General features: G+C 39.9%; 1 protein-coding gene across 2 annotated transcripts in view; it reads left to right on the top strand.

The window, feature by feature from the left end:
- Positions 1–123: 123 nt before the first annotated feature.
- LOC146503840 (calpain-5-like) overlaps positions 124–17,784 on the top strand; it is a 42,233-nt gene continuing 24,572 nt past the window's right edge. Inside the window, exons 1-2 of one of the 2 annotated variants that reach the window (XM_085183898.1) lie at positions 124–233; positions 14,771–14,930. In XM_085183898.1, coding sequence (XP_085040024.1) covers positions 14,775–14,930 — 156 coding nt within the window. In that variant the 5' untranslated portion in view covers positions 124–233; positions 14,771–14,774. The remainder of the gene's footprint in view (positions 234–14,770; positions 14,931–17,784) is intronic. The other variant, XM_085183899.1, reaches the window with a different exon arrangement.

Below are 17,784 nucleotides of genomic sequence, written 5' to 3'. Positions count from 1 at the left end.
TGGTTTGGCTGAGCGGTACGTGAACGCATCTCTTCCCTCGGTGAAGGCGGGCTGGTCGGTGTGACAGCAGCAGCGCAGAAGCTCCTCCTGCCTGTTTCTGTGTGGTTTTTATTTTTAGGGTCGCAAAGTAACCAAAAGAAACGGGGAGAACACGCCAAAACCACCCGAGAAAAGAGCGAGAGACGCGGAGTGAAGCAGCCAGGGAGCCCGAACCAAAACACAACCATTTCCAGGTGAATATAATTAGTTACAGCTAACTCGTTGCTGAAATGCAGTTACTTCTGCAGTCGTAAATCACTCTGGAACTCTTATTAAATACTTTTTGGGTTGTTGTTTTTTCATGCAAATATATTTTATTAAATTTGCCGCTTTTTTCCTTAGCAAACGGGACGCAGAACTGTTGGAGTCTGCGTTAAAATAAGAAAACGCTGGAAAAAGATGAATATTGTGCTACAGAGCTGCCCTGCAGCAAAGGGCTCTCTGTATTTGTTCACGCTTTCGATTTCCTCGCCTTCACTTAAGATCACAAGATTTAGGAATAATAAAAAAACTTCGAGCAAAACTTCATCTTTTAAGCTAGCTAGCTTTCACTTACACATCCGGCGCGCCCTTCACAATAAAGGCAACGATTAAAAATTGTTGCAAGATTTTGAATGGGTTTAGTAGTGTAGCTCGTGAAATAAGACTCGACTACAAACAAAAGATAAAATAGAAGTGTTTGCGTGGTGTGGTTTCAAGAATAACGAAAGAAACGTTTAGGGATATTGTAAGTAATTTTGATGGTTAACGTTTGAGTTTCCGGTTCGATTTTAATCTCTCCGGGTGTCTTTACAAAGCTGTAAACATCGAAAGTCTTCATTAATGTCATCTCATCTGAGGCAGAGTGAGGCAGGTGGACTGTGGTCCAGATTATTGTGAAAATTCTTCACCCCACACGCATTTTTGTGATGTCACATGATATCATACATCATGCGATGTTTCAACATCTGCTTTGGGCTGTTTGTGTCACACATCCGTTGTCTGTTCGTGCCCGCATGAAACCACACCCATGTTTGGCTGGTATTGGTCTTATTGCTCCATGGTTAAAGCTCTCTGTCTGTAGATACCAGGGGTTAATCCAGTCACGTCACAACACAGTAGCTTTACTGTGAGCTGCTGGAAGGAGGAAGCCCAGATAGCAAGGAAACATTGAAACAACGTGGAGTCAATATCAGGCGACGTCATTGAACCAACGTTGAAGTGTGACGTTGACCTAACGTCACTCTTGCACCCTTTTTTAATGTTGAAACAACGTCAGGTTTTGATGTTGAATCAATGTTGAAACCTGACATTGAAACAATGTCAGATTCTGATATTGAAACACTGTTGAGCTATGGTGTTGATTTTCCACCTCTTTCGCACAGTTGCTTTTTATTAAAACAGTTAAATCATGACTGGAAATCTAACTTTCTTTATAAGTATTTTAACCAATACTAAACTACTGCATGTTTCCATCAATACTTAAACCACCTAAACACATAATTGTACTTATTCCTCAAATTGGACACCCTTTATAAAAAAAAACAACAACAACAAATGTCTCACAATGTATCATGTCAATATTAATATCCTAAAATAAGAAAGCATTGCATGTGATGTAACAGAGAAAAAAAATAAACAAAAAAAGGTCAATAGGCATGTTTCGTTTGCTAAATACTTTATTAAAAGACAGTTTCCTATTTACATTTATATGTTTCACAGAAGTTTGTAATTTTTTACTCTGGGATGGGGATGCATGATGTGCGTCCTGCACCACCCATACCCATACGATCTGGGGCGTATCGGAGCCATTTCTGCACTGCTTGTGCAAAGACAAACTCGGACATAGAGTTTGCCCCTAACTGCTGCGTCAGGCCATCTAGGAAAAAAATACACACACACAAACAAAAAAAGTGAATTAGAGCACATGAATAAGCTCTTGTTAACTGTCTTCAGCGGGGAGAAAGTATGTAAACTCCTAGGCTGATAAACATGAAAGTCACCAGGCGTAAATCTGCAAACTGCCGCATTTGATTCCCAAAGAGCTATGAGCGGAAAAAGTGATAAGTCTTAGCATGGTGTGCCGTGTATCCTTTAAAACAAAATAAACATGGGGTCCTCGGGCTGTACAACTACAACCCGAGGACTAAACAAGCCAAAGACCAAAGACTCCATCTCCAGATTAACCGGACATGAAAGTCTTGTTATTAAGAAAGACAAAGTAATATAGCAAAAAAAACTGTAAAACTTACCACCATATATGCATTTGCAGAGCGCTGTATCTTTAAATGCCATTTTTTGCTTTGTCTGGTCCTTGGTTTTTTTCCCTGCCCAGTTGAGTACCGAGGCCAGCTCATTTGTAATGGCATAAGCCATTACAAGGCGGACTCGCACCTCCAGTGTGGTCCCTCCAATCAAGGCAAAGCGTCTCACCTATAGACACATTTTAAGAGATGGAATTAGCGTGTCTCATGTCTTAAATGTGTATGCAAGTGCTTGTGTGTTTAATCAACAGGCCGTTGTTATGTATTTAAATCACATCTGACAGCTATTACACTTTATAGTTACAAAGTGTACATAACCTTTATATACTTACCATTGCCTTATTTGCCTCTTATGATTGAAGAGCTGCCTCTGCATTGTTTAGCTCCTCAATGTTGTGCAAGGGCAAATCCAGAGGCAGTACCCCAGCATCTACCGATTCATTTCAGCAGGGATGGCGGATGGCTCTGACCTAGGGCTGGGCGATATGACCCAAAATTCATATCTCGATATTTTTTAGCTGGGTGGCGATATAAGATATATATCTCGATATTTTTTTAAAGCCATAAGTCACACTGTGTCCCAGATGTCACACAGGCATTTTTATTTACATACAGCATAGATTTACATAAAGAAATTACTCAAAAAGAAATTATGAGCATTTATTAAATAATCATGCTCCATAAATAAAAGAAAACAATGTTGTTTTTGTGCATAACAAAAAGCTCAGAATTGTGCAGTCAAAATGTAAACTAACAGACGCTGAGCATAATAACAAAGACAGATTTCACAGCTGCTCTGTTCCCAACTTCTACTGCGTGACTGACAGCCTTGAGTTTGAAATCCTCTTTGTAACCATGTCTCTTAACAGGTGCCATTTATGGCCCTTATACACACAATACGGTAATATTACGTTGAAGCACAGTACGTATCACTCCGCGAGGCTCCAGACTACGGTAGCCGTAATGCTCCGACAATCTATCAAGCGCTGCATCTCCTTAGCTTACCAAAGTCGTACTAAAACATTTTTTGACAGATTGCTGAGCGCCGTGTACCACCTAAAATCGGTTCGCGGTCAGTAAGCACAACCAGAATTCATACATAAGCCGCGCTGTCAACTTTTGAGAAAATGAAGGGATTTTAGGCCGTGCAGCCCCTGTGGGCTGACGTTAGCATGGTTAGCTCGTTAGCGCGGTTAGCTCGCTAACACGTTGACGCCGTCCAGCCCCACAACTCGCTAACGGAGATTTGCCGTGTCCATCGTGTCGCTGCCTGCAGGTGAAGCTATGGGGGAGGAGGGGGAGTTGTGTTCAGTGAAGGAGGGGCGAGGCCGAGTAACGTTGCGTAGAGACAAAAGTGGACGAAAGAGAGGCAAACGTGTGGCTCCACAAGTATAATTATAACGTAACATAGACTATATCGATATAAAGGATATTGTCACATCTTATATCTCGTATGAAAATATATCGATATTTTTTAAAAGATCGATATATCGCCCAGCCCTACTCTGACCTCCTCACGGAGTTCGTTAACAGCTGTCGTCAGGTCTGACAGCATAGCTAATATCTTTTGCGAGGTCGCATCTGTTTAAAAAAACAATTCCAGAAAGATTAATGGCTTAAGCAGTGAGAGGCGAAAAACTAATAAATAAATAATAAAACGCAGTTTACGTGTGGACAAAAGGTGCAAACACAAGGTAGGTGAGCGTGCAACGTAAAGTTAGGTGAGCGTGCAACGTAAAGTTAGGTGAGCGTGCAACGTAAAGTTAGGTGAGCGTGCAACGTAAAGTTTGAATTGAGTGCGAATCGAAGCGGGTGCTCTCCAATCATTAAAAGTAACAAAGTCATTGAACACATTTATACAGTTACCTTTACGTTTATCAATCATATATCACAGATTTACAATTTTTTGTAGTACTATGCTAAAAAGCAACTACAGAGCGAAAGTCTGGGTCAAGCGCCGAGGCGACGGCAAGAACAAAGGAACCCTCGAAGCGTTAAAGCTAGCTAGCTAGCTTTGTAAGGGAATATAACGGAAAAGTATGAAACGAAAATGTTTTCTTTGTTGACTTTGTTCGCAGTGCAATTTATTTGTTGCCGGATTGTAAGATGAAAGTAGACACAATTTCGGGCTCCCACATTTTGTCCGAAACTTCACATTAACAAGTTTGTTTGTTTTTTACTGTTATTCAAATGCAACCGTGGAAATAACGAATAGAACAAAAGTCATTCATTCTTACCATATATTAATCGTGGTGCAGGCCAGTGCAGTGCATGAACTGATGCCTTCTCCGGTCAATTCCGCTGAGAGTAAATCTAATGTCCCGCTCTACTGTACAAGACAATGGTTACCTGAAGGGATGTACCACTGTGAGAGGGGGGGCTATGGAATAGTCCAAGTGGTAGCAGCTTTAATTTCCCGCGAAACCATAAATCAATGGTTTTTCAACGTGATTGTTGTCACCTTGTCAACTATAAATAGATCAACAATCAACGATGACAGAACAACAGTGAATCAATGTTATTTCAATGTCAGTGTCAGGTTTCATCAGTATTTCAATGTTGTTTCAACATTGGTTTTGTGTTGACATTTCAAGCATGACGATTCTGATGGTTCAGATGGAAAATCAACATCTGTTCAATGTCTCCTTGCTATCTGGGAGACTAGCAACCTGCAGCTGTTATTAGCAGACTGATGTAAACAGATGTGTTCAAGGTGTTTGTCCTGAAACGGCTGCAGACATTACACCTCATAAATATGTTGTCTTTCCTTCACCTCTTGCATAAACCTGTCAACAAATTGACTTCTTAAGTCTGAGTTTAATAAATTGCATTGGTTAGCAGATTCCATTGGGTGACAAATTAAAGGAAAAACCCAAACCTCTGAACCAAATTTTTAATTTTTGGCTTTCCACTATAAAAGTCCTGAAAATGAGGGTTGATTTGTTAATAACTCACCTGTTTGAATTTCAATATATATAGTTAGGGGCGTGGCTGTTTTGACTGACAGGTGTCCGATCAGTGTCTGTTAGACCTTACCTGAGTGACTCAAAGACTCCTGTCGACTGTGTGAGTGTGTTTGAGGGGGTGTAATTGGTGACTTAAGGAGCATTTGTAAAGCTTTCCTTGCCTCCTGCAGTTATCTGCAGGGCTCGCAAAATCGCTAGCCCGATGTCCCGGGGCTAGCGATTTTTCCAGTCGGGCTACCAAAACCTGTCTCTGCCCTGCCCGTCGGGCTATCATAGGAAGGGAAAAATATACGTCAATGCTTTTGCATTCTTTCGGAAATGTAGTTGGGTAATTATGTCATTGGCATTGGTGAGCCAGAATTTGCGCTTGTTTTTTGCTTTCACTTTGCAATCGCGCGAACTGTGTATAGAGAGCGACAGCACTGATTGGTGAGTGATGATAATTTGCACCAATTCCTCTGATATCGTCTTATCAATCGTTAGCTTACTATGCAAACATGACAAGTGAAATCTCCCGCAGCTTAAACATGTGAGAGGTTGATCGCGCAGAGAATCGCTGAGCGTTATGTGAGTGCGTGCGTAAAAGCAGCAGGATATATATTTTAGTAATGCTGAGCCAAATAAGACCGGTCAGGGTGAAGAAGTGACAGCCAAAGAAAAGCTAACCACAAAACGGAAAAGTTATGACAAATCAGACTATAAGGCAAAAAGAAGGTGCAGCTTTATGGTTTCATGGACAAAAGAATTTCTGCGGCTGCAATATGACGAGCTAAATAACCGGGGCTGCACATAAGTGGTCCGCAGGTGCGCATTCGCTGTCAAAATAAAAGACGCGCACAAGATAAGAAGTTGCAACGCCTGTTTGCATACATAAGATTTTCAGGAGGAGGACAGACATTTGTTTAGAACTCTTAAAGATGTCGAAGAAGCTCCTTTAAGCAATTACTGTGATGTTCCTCCACCTCCAAAGAAATGTCAGAAGGAGTCCGAACCACAAAAGAAGCTCGTATTCACGGAAAAGTGGTTGCAGGAGGTGAGCTGGCTTCAAACAAATGAACGCACGGAGATGTGGTGCAGAATGTGCCGTGAAAATCCCACTCTAGCGGACAAAAACACTGCCTTTTATATGGACGCAAACGTGCGTTGCAACTTCTTATCTGGTGCGCGTCTTTTATTTTGACAGCGAATGCGCACATGCGGACCACTTATGTGCACCCGTGTAAATAACATAATGTTTTGTCGGGTGTGTTGTTGGTTTTCCCTCGATTTCTGAGTCGACAAGCGCCTTTGTTACTGGGACCAGTCATTTTAAGAAAGGCCCCCATTAGAACCCATGAGAAATGCATTATTGCTCAGTCTGCAATATCTTTCCCAGAACAAACACCAATTGCAAATAACATACTAAAGATAAACCTGAAAAATCTGTTTAGAACAGCGTACTATGTTGCAAAGAGTGAACTATCACTGGCACAATTTAGCAGTCTTTGCAAACTTCAAAAAGCAAATGGCCTCGATCTTGGTTCCACTTGCCTCTTACCCGTGACTTCAGTGGAAATTTCAAATTCAGGATCTGACACAGACTGATTCATGTTCTACACAGTTCTTGAGAGTCCATAGAAATTTCTGTTCAATTAGAACCAAGTATTTGAGTTGATGATTGTAATTTTTATACAATGTTGTAATTTGTGTTTCAACAATTTTTTGATTAATGTTTTGTTTCCGTTACAATATTATACTTTAATGTATAATACTGTAACAGAAACAAAACAGGAAACAAAACATCAATCAAGAAATTGCTCTTTTTTTATTCGGGCTACTTAAATTTATTTTGGGCTACCAAAAACTGAAGAGTCTCTGCCCAAAGGGCTACCAGGGATTTTGAAATTTTGCGAGCCCTGATCTGATAAATATTGGGCTTTGTTATGAGGTACTGCCCACATTTTTATTCTTGGGCTCTTTTACAGTAGCTTTGCACTATTCGTAGTTCAAATGAATGCTTGTATGTGTTGCACTCAGTTTTTTGCAGCCCCTCACTTCATCCTCTGTGTGAAACAAATAGTTTGACTCCTTCACCCGTTTATTACCACCTTTTTGTAAACAGGGTAGGTGATAAAGCCCAAGCCCTCTTTTAAATAGATGCCCTTTTAGCAGTCTGAATAAAACAATAAAGGCACAAATATAAAAGAGATGTAAAACAATAGAAAATAAATCCATTCAGATAAAAATAAATCCAAACAGGCCAAGTTTTTTTTTTTTTTTTTTTTTTTTTTTTTTTTTTTTAGCAATTTATCTTGAGGGGGAGTGACACTTGGGAAGTACTCTGGACCGGACTCCAGCTTTTGGTATATGGGTGCCAGCTCAACCAGGTGAGCAATAGTGGTACCTCTGAGCTTGAATGTCTGTGTGGGATTAGGGGTCTGCACAAAGTTTAATCTGTGCACTAGGGCTGCCACGATTAGTCGACTAGTCACGATAGTCGACGACTGATTTAATAGTCGACGCGTCGTTTGAAGCTTTGTAAGATCCCAAAAGACACAGGAATAAGTAGTAGGATTTAAGAGTGTAATAACGGACTGAAACAGGAGATGGCAGCACTGCGTGTACAAGGATGCCATCTGCCGTTAAACCCCGAAGAAGAAGAAGTAGTAGCTCTGTCCCAGAATTCATAGCGCAGCCCAGCTCAGTTTCCAACAATGGCGGCAGCTAGTTAGTTTTAATATTATTCTTATTATTCTTTCTGGGTCACAAAATAAACGTTTAACATTTTTTCAGGCGAGAATGTAGCTGTATAAACTTCAAATATCTGCTCAGTTTATCAAGACACCACATATTTTCAAAAGCGCTCCGACGTTTTCGGAGACGTCTGTTACCCACTAGCTCGATAGCTAGCCGGGGACAAGGCTCACTAGAGCCTTGAGAACACCGGACTCCTGGCAAATCGTTTTTAAACCCACCGCCGTCTTTCGCTACTCAGGTTAAACATATATAAGTCACTTAGATAACTTCAAAATGTTATTGTTTGGCTTTTAGTATTTTATTTGTTCCTGAGTAAATCGGTTTGGCTGAGATTAAAGTTATAGTTTTTACACAGCTGAGTAAATGTCAAGCAGACAGCTGATTATCAGAAGTGTGAGATGCTCGAGAATATACTCTGGTGTCCTGTTATATTTTAGATAGCAAGGAGTTTATTAAACTTCACCGAAACAATCTGCAAATTTCATTAAAATTTAATAAACTATCATCTTGTCTTTATTTTAAGTTAGCACATACCTTAAACACTTAAAGCTGTAAGCTAATGATAGTTATAAGAGCAGATGCTGCTGGTGCAATAAGCTGTATGTTTTATGTCCAATGGATGCATGATCTGATTAGTCGGCTAATCGCAAAATTAATCGGTGACTAGTCGACTATCAAAATAATTGTTTGTGGCAGCCCTACTGTGCACAGAGCCACAGTGATCTAATAGAACTCAGCCCGAAGTTGCACCGACTGGCCCGAAGTGGACGACCCCTCAAGCGTTATGAGCTCCATCTGCTGATTCATAAAGTCTTGCTATACTGGTTTTATTGGCGTGAACTAGGGCTGCCACAAACAATTATTTTGATAGTCGACTAGTCACCGATTATTTTTGCGATTAGTCGACTAATCAGATCATCATCCATTGGACGTAAAACATACAGCTTATTGCACCAGCAGCATTTGCTCTTATAACTATCATTAGCTTACAGCTTTAAGTGTTTAAGGTATGTGCTAACTAAAAATAAAGACAAGATGATAGTTTATTAAATTTTAATGAAATTTGCAGATTGTTTCGGTGAAGTTTAATAAACTCCTTGCTATCTAAAATATAACGGGACACCGGAGTATATTCTCGAGCATCTCACACTTCTGATAATCAGCTGTGTGCTTGACATTTATTCAGCTATGTAAAAACTATAATTTTAATCTCAGCCTAACCGATTTACTCAGGAACAAATAAAATACTAAAAAAAGCCAAACAATAACATTTTTAAGTTATCTAAGTGACTTATATATATTTAACCTGAGTAGCGAAAGAAGGCGGTGGGTTTGAAAACGATTTGCCGGGAGTCCGGTGTTCTCACGGCTCTAGTGAGCCTTGCCCCCGGCTAGCTATCGAGCTAGTGGGTAACAGACGTCTCCGAAAACGTCGGAGCGCTCTTGAAAATATGTGATGTCTTGATAAACTGAGCAGATATTTGAGGTTTACACAGCTACATTCTCGCCTAAAAATATGTTAAACGTTTATTTTGTGACCCAGAAAGAATAATAAGAGTAATATTAAAACTAACTAGCTGCTGCCATTGTTGGAAACTGATGTCCTCTTTTGACATCAACATGATTTTAGAGGATTTATAAGCCAGCTTTCTTCTGATTGGATGCCACTTACAAAGGGTAAGTGTGAACAGCTGGTGGGTGGGGCTTCTGTAGGGGGGAAAAACGGTCTGAAACCGAGACTCTAAACTTTTGTTGCTCCTTTATGGCAGAAATTATAATAGGTTATTTCAGTCAGTACTGAGATTACAGTTATTTATCTTACACATGAAAAATTGTTCTTTTAATTAAGAGGATTTCCATTAACTCAAATTCTGCTGGGTTGAGATTTTTATGGAGGGACTTAAGAGCAGGAAGAGGATGTGATGAAATGAGAGCATTACTACAATACCAAATGCAGCACGATAATTATTTATCTTTATTATCCTGTTAATATAAATATTCAATGAAAGCCAAGGTTGTAAATCAAATTCACATTTAATTGCACAGCTGTACTGGTGTGTACTCTGCACTTCAGTGTGAATGTCTGCCACCGTAACAGGATATAAATGTACATCACATCTGCTTTATATCATCACACCTTACATTTTAATGTCCTTAGAAACAGCGTGCTGTCTCTTTAACATATTTACATTTCATAAAATCTGAATAAACTTGATGAAGTCACGTAGGAAAACCACCTCAAAACAGGAACTTTACATATAACTACATTCATTTTGAGGAACAATAACAGACCTCCAGAAACAAAAGCAGTATTGAAACATTTTTTACTTTCATCTTCAAGTCAAATAACTGCAAATCAACTGTTCATGCAAATCAGTGGAGACGCCATCTTATTGGTGATCAATCTGTTATTGGTGCCACTAATTTGCCACGACTTATTAAAAATGGCTGTAAATACGAGACACAGAAAATCACAGCGTCCCCCTCCTCCCATCAGGCAGTGAGTCATTTCTCAGTAATGCTGCTGAAGAAGGTCACAGTGGTTTCTTTCAAACAGACGCTCGCTCAGATCCTCTCAGGGTCTGCGTGCTTCCCTTCAGAAATGTTTACTGGCTGTTCTTTTTTACTCTGTCGTACATTTGATGTTTATTCTTACTTTCTCTCAACCTTCAGATGTCTTACGAGCCGTTTTCTGTAGAAGCGCTTCGGAAATTTAAAAGCTCTGCAGATAAAACCCAAGTAATAAAGGTTCATTTCACCTGCATTTAAAAAGCAATAAATACGTTCATGTTAGAGGATCTAAAAATGTAAAGTTATTATTTACATGATGTAAGTTCAGTATTTTTATATATCTCAAACTTTATTCGTTTGTTTTGTTTCTGGTCGTTTTACTGTTTTGTTTTGTTTTTTGTCACACGTCATGCGAACTTGGCTTGACTGTATGTTCATGTTTGTCCACATGAATATAAAGGTCTTTAGTTTAAATCTTGAAATATTTAAAGTGTTTAGAGTTTTATCAAAGTCATTTTACATCCAGAAGTGTGTCACGTTTAGTTTGTAGTTAGTAAATGTTGGCAGGAGGACTCTGTGCTGATGACGGGAGGAAACAGGGACGTTTAACAAAAGCTCCTGAGACTCGGGAATGAACTCCAGTGAAATAATAGTTCATTTAAAAACAAACAAAAACGAGGGAGAGTAAAATAAAACGCCAGCCCTGACAGAGGCGCTAAGGCACAACAGAGTTTAGACTACATCTAGAGGAAAAAAAAATTAGATTGCTTTTTTTAAGAATAAAGTCAAAAAAACGTTGAAAATGTATTCTGAGGAGAAAAAATCTAAATGTGAAGATTTCCGTTTTTTTTCTCTCAAAGTAGAATTACGACTTTAATCCTGAAATTTCGACTTTAGTGTCAAAATGGTCAATAATATATTTTTTCTTAATCTGGCCCTAATACTCCATCGAGTGGGAAAAGCACAAAGGAGGAGCCAAGTTTCAAATAAAACAGGAAGTAAACTAAAAGGGAGGCCGTGTACTTGTTCAGTGTTTTCTGCATCATTCGGGAAATCCGTTCTGTGGCTGTGTTTATTGAACCAGACCACCAAGCAGGAATCTAATTTGTTGGGGAAAACACACGCGCTCATTATTCTGCTCTGTTCAGCATCATCTCCGTGTTTATTGGCCTTATTTGACAGTGATATCATTACAAATGGGCCTGATGATTCCAGTGAAGAGTCTGCATGGGAGCTCAGTCTGAGCAGAGGTAGATTAATGTCAGTCCAGTAATTTTGATACATAGACATGCATGACATACGCATGTCAGTTTTCATAACTGTGGCATTGTTTTGAAGGCTGATTGTCCTGCCTGTACGTGTTGTTTAGCTTCTGTTTCTTTTTCTGAGTCTTTTAATGTGACTCAGTTCTGATGACTTTATTTGTTGTTTTCAGTTTTATTGATTTTCTTATTGTATTCTTTTAGCTGTACAGCACAGTGGTTTCTGAGTGTCCTTATAAATAAGGTGACTGTCACCGTTTGATGCGTATCCTATGCCCCGGGTGCAATGAGCTCCTGGGTTTCGGCACCACTGTGACACAAAAAGGACCCGAAGCACACAGCTTTGACCCTATGGAAATGGGGAAGGCATGACCAGGTGTTGAAGAGCACCTGTTTTGATCAGCCTGTCCTGACACCACACCCTGAACCCACTGATCCACCCCTCCCCTGCAACTGAGCCACAAACCACGCCCTGCCACAGTGACTTATTTTACCCGGTAGTCACTTTTTAAAAACAAAAAAAAATCTGCCTTTAATGTATCCTGAATATCTGAACATCACATGATAGATTTTTATCGCAGATAGTGAAAGCCCTTGGTCCTCTCTCACTCTATGTTAAATCCTCTATCAGGAATTTAGGTGTCACCTTTGACTCGAGTCTCACATTGGATGGGCATGTGAAATCGCTGCTTCAGTCTTGTTTTTATCATTTAAGAAATGTGGCTAGGCTAAGCCCGGTTTTATCTTGCTCTGAACTCGAGATTGCTATACATGCATTTATTTTGTCACGCTTGGATTATTGTAATTCGCTGTTTATGTGTCTAAGCAAAGGTTTTCTGGATCGTCTGCAGGTTGTGCAAAACGCTGCAGCTAGGCTTTTGACAAAATCCTCCAAGTACTCACATGTGACACCGTTATTATCTCAGTTACACTGGCTTCCTGTTAAATTTAGAGTCAATTTTAAGATCATGGTCTTGACCTACAGAGCTGTGCACGGACTGGCACCAGCCTACATCTTTGATCTGCTACAGCCCTATGTCCCTAGCAGGTCTTTGAGGTCATCTGATCAGGGCTTACTTGCTTTAAAAAATACTAAGAGGAGGACTAAGGGTGACAGATCTTTTGCCACTGTGGCCCCGAGACTGTGGAACTCTCTCCCCCAAACATTAAGAACTGTGGACTCAGTAGCTGTTTTTAAAAAACAACTCAAAACTCACCTTTTTAAAACTGCTTTTGGTAAATTTTTTGCCTGTTTTATTTTCTCTTTTTAAATCTTTTTATGACTTGTAATCTTATGTGCAGCACTTTGTGATTCTGTCTTGAAAGGTGCTATATAAATAAAAATTTATTTATTCATTTATTATTTAGTACTAAGTGGCATCTGCAGCTCTCCTGCAATGAATGCAGTGTTTAATTGAGGAATGCTTTCAGCTGAAGTCCTGTGGTCAGTCCTTCTCTGTAGATCAGTGTGAGAAAACATGCTCTAACCTCAGTGAGTCACTCTGAATCTGGATGCAATCCCGTTCCTGGAAAACAAAATAAAAATAATAGTACTCAGCAGGCCTCTGGTTTCTCCACCTGGGAAACAAAAGCACAGTCCTTCCTCTTTTTGTCTCACTTTTTATTTATCTGACAGGAAGCTGAAGCTGCTGTTAGGACGTTTTTGGTCAGATCAGGCTTTAATGTCACTACATTTTCACACAGGCATGAAACTTTGATTGTGTATTTACTTTGCTGCCGATCTGTAGTCAAACATGACCGCCCGAGTTTCTGTTTGCTATCCTGTCACATGACTGGTGATCTGACTATCTTGTGAGTGTGTGTGTGTGTTGTGCATGTTTAAGGAGTTTTAAAGAAGTACTCCCATGTTATTAATCCTCATCCACAGCTCTGTGTGCAGTTTGAGGCCTTGAACAGGATCAGGAGACACTGAGGCTTCTTAGAAATCTCTGACTGTTTTCTGTTGTATTCTTTATTTCCTCTTTTACTTTGAAGTTTAGTTCTCTGTTAATTTAGCTTCCTGCTGGTTTCCTGATTATTTTTTCCTTCTGCATTGTTTCCTGTGTTTCACTTTGTCGGGTTTCCCTTCGCTCCTCTTGGTTGTTTGGATTTATTTTTGGACTCTTTCTCAGTTATCAGTTTATTTTGTCTGTGAGATTCTACATTTGATCCCTCTAATCCTCTCATGACACAATCAGTGTTTTTATCTTCTGTAAATCAAAGTTTTAATCGGAAATATAGAAGATTAATCAGCCGTTATGGCTTTTTATGATTAATAAGAGGTTTCAGTTTTATTAAGAATACAGCCCTTCCTGCACACTCACACACCTTCCTAAAACATGACTCATGATGCTAATCATGCTGCTGTTGGTTTAGGGTTGTATAGTGGCTGAATAGTGTTGAAATGTTAAATATATTGTCCATGTAATTAGATTATGGTGAAGTCTCTTCCTTTAGACTGACCTCCAAATTCAGACAGACTCATTTGATGTGTTGTGGTTGAAATAAAATTCAACATAACCAGATATGTTTTTGATACCATCTGAATTCACTTACTGTAACATCAACAATCTGTCTGTGCAGTAAGTGAAGGCGGTTATTGATTGGATGTGTCAAGCTGCGATTCCCCATTCCATGGTCATATGGTGTGAACAGTCATTTCACATAAAACTGTAATATTAGAACAATATAAAGAGGTTGAGCACGCTACACAGACTGTGGGTGTGTGTGAGGAATAAGGTCAGTAAGACCAAAGCCTGTAAGGGAAGGCAGCAAACCTCTGAGTCAATACGACATGGCATAATTACAAGTGAATGCAATGGTGATACTGTTTTCCAGTCTTTTCATGTTTTGCATATGCTGATAAACTTTACAACACTTCATAGGAGGCTAACTAATTAAACCCCTTATCCTTCCTCACAGCACAGCCCTCTGATAGTGAGGAGGAGTCAGTAATTATATATCGTGTAAATGCTGTTTGTGCTTCATTGTAAAGCATTTTGTTTCTGTGCAGGAGGATGGCGGTGCCGTACGAGGGTCAGTCTTTCTCTGCTCTGAGGAGGCAGTGCCAGCATAAAGGAACTCTGTTTGAAGACCCTCTGTTCCCCACCTCCGACCAGTCTCTGTTCTACCAGCGAAACCAAATTGGGCGAGTCACCTGGAAAAGGCCAAATGTGAGTGAAAAGAATGTTTTACTGAGAGGGGAAGTAGTAGTGCTGCACAATTATTCTGATACATATTGTATACATTCAATTCAATTAAAATTTTTATTTGTCACACGCACACAACCATACACAGTATGACATGGGAGTGAAATGCTTGTAGCTGTACAATGCCCGACCATTAAATGACAGAAAAAAAAGTTTTACAGTATTTACAATACTAGGTTACTTTGTAGGTTACTACAAAATTTACAAATTAACTTAGGAATTTACAGTAAAAAATGTGCAAATAGCAGAAAGAGATTATAAAGATTATGAATTATAGGAAATGTGTGGTGGTGCGTGTGGTGATGTGATGTGTGTGGAAGAGTCCAGTCCTACACCTGGTTCAGGGCCCAAATAGCCTGGGGGAAGAAGCTCCTCCTCATTCTCTCTGTTTTGGCCTTAAGGGAGCGGAGGCGCTTCCCAGACCTCAACAGTGAGAAGAGTCCATTGTTGGGATGGGAGAGGTCCATCATAATCTTCCTAGCTTTGGATTTGCACAGCTTGGTGTAGATGGACAGCAGGTCAGGGAGCTCTGATTGAATGATGCATTCGGAAAATAATAATAATGATGACAGATGATATTTTGCAAAGTAAAATCGGTCAGGTTAGCAGTATTTAAAAAAATATATATTTTCTTTGATGGTTTGTGTCACATAACAGGCCAGAAAACAAACACAGTTCAGGGCTCGCAAAATTTCAAAATCCCTGGTAGCCCTTTGGGCAGAGACTCTTCAGTTTTTGGTAGCCCAAAATAAATTTAAGTAGCCCGAATAAAAAAATTTTTGATTGATGTTTTGTTTCCTGTTTTGTTTCTGTTACAGTATTATACATTAAAGTATAATATTGTAACGGAAACAAAACATTAATCAAAAAATTGTTGAAACACAAGTTACAACATTGTATAAAAATTACAATCATCAACTCAAATACTTGGTTCTAATTGAACAGAAATTTCTATGGACTCTCAAGAACTGTGTAGAACATGAATCAGTCTGTGTCAGATCCTGAATTTGAAATTTCCACTGAAGTCACGGGTAAGAGGCAAGTGGAACCAAGATCGAGGCCATTTGCTTTTTGAAGTTTGCAAAGACTGCTAAATTGTGCCAGTGATAGTTCACTCTTTGCAACATAGTGCGCTGTTCTAAACAGATTTTTCAGGTTTATCTTTAGTATGTTATTTGCAATTGGTGTTTGTTCTGGGAAAGATATTGCAGACTGAGCAATAATGCATTTCTCATGGGTTCTAATGGGGGCCTTTCTTAAAATGACTGGTCCCAGTAACAAAGGCGCTTGTTGACTCAGAAATCGAGGGAAAACCAACAACACACCCGACAAAACATTATGTTATTTACACGGGTGCACATAAGTGGTGCGCATTCGCTGTCAAAATAAAAGACGCGCACCAGATAAGAAGTTGCAACGCGCGTTTGCGTCCATATAAAAGGCAGTGTTTTTGTCCGCTAGAGTGGGATTTTCACGGCACATTCTGCACCACATCTCCGTGCGTTCATTTGTTTGAAGCCAGCTCACCTCCTGCAACCACTTTTCCGTGAATACGAGCTTCTTTTGTGGTTCGGACTCCTTCTGACATTTCTTTGGAGGTGGAGGAACATCACAGTAATTGCTTAAAGGAGCTTCTTCGACATCTTTAAGAGTTCTAAACAAATGTCTGTCCTCCTCCTGAAAATCTTATGTATGCAAACAGGCGTTGCAACTTCTTATCTTGTGCGCGTCTTTTATTTTGACAGCGAATGCGCACCTGCGGACCACTTATGTGCAGCCCCGGTTATTTAGCTCGTCATATTGCAACCGCAGAAATTCTTTTGTCCATGAAACCATAAAGCTGCACCTTCTTTTTGCCTTATAGTCTGATTTGTCATAACTTTTCCGTTTTGTGGTAAGCTTTTCTTTGGCTGTCACTTCTTCACCCTGACCGGTCTTATTTGGCTCAGCATTACTAAAATATATATCCTGCTGCTTTTACGCACGCACTCACATAACGCTCAGCGATTCTCTGCGCGATCAACCTCTCACATGTTTAAGCTGCTGGAGATTTCACTTGTCATGTTTGCATAGTAAGCTAACGATTGATAAGACGATGTCAGAGGAATTGGTGCAAATTAGATCAGTGCTGTCGCTCTCTATACACAGTTCGCGCGATTGCAAAGTGAAAGCAAAAAATAAGCGCAAATTCTGGCTCACCGATGCCAATGACATAATTACCCACCTACATTTCCGAAAGAATGCAAAAGCATTGACGTATATTTTTCCTTCCTATGATAGCCCGACGGGCAGGGCAGAGACAGGTTTTGGTAGCCCAACTGGAAAAATCGCTAGCCCCGGGACGTCGGGCTAGCGATTTTGCGAGCCCTGACAGTTGTGAGGTCTGTTTCAGTGTCTTTAAATATCAGCTACAGCTGCTCATATTACCCCGAGATGAGGTATAAAAGAGAATAAGCCCTCACAGAGTCGTTATAAAACTATAAAAAAAACTATCCATAGAGGCCAGCCCTGCTTTTAGTCACACACTTTAAACATGTTTATTTCTGCTGAAAAGGTGGTCATTTTAACATGGGAGCTATGGGGACTGAGTTTCTTATAAAGGCAGCCTCAAGTGGCCACTAGAGGAACTGCAGTTCTCAGTGTTTGCTGCTTGTTTCCATCTTTTACAGCTCAGTGGGATCAGCTACATAATCATCCATGCAGGCGATCTTTTGTAGAGCTCTTATTTTATGCCTGTGTGAAAGAAGAACGCAGTAAACTCAAAGAAGGTGGAGAGTTAGTGATACATCAGAGATGAAGGGTCAGCTGTTTATTCACA

The sequence above is a fragment of the Neolamprologus multifasciatus genome, chromosome 14, assembly GCF_963576455.1.
Source record: "Neolamprologus multifasciatus chromosome 14, fNeoMul1.2, whole genome shotgun sequence".
NCBI lineage: Eukaryota > Metazoa > Chordata > Actinopteri > Cichliformes > Cichlidae > Neolamprologus > Neolamprologus multifasciatus.
The sequence above is the reverse complement of the archived record's forward strand: the minus strand, read 5'-3'. Positions and strand labels throughout refer to the sequence as shown.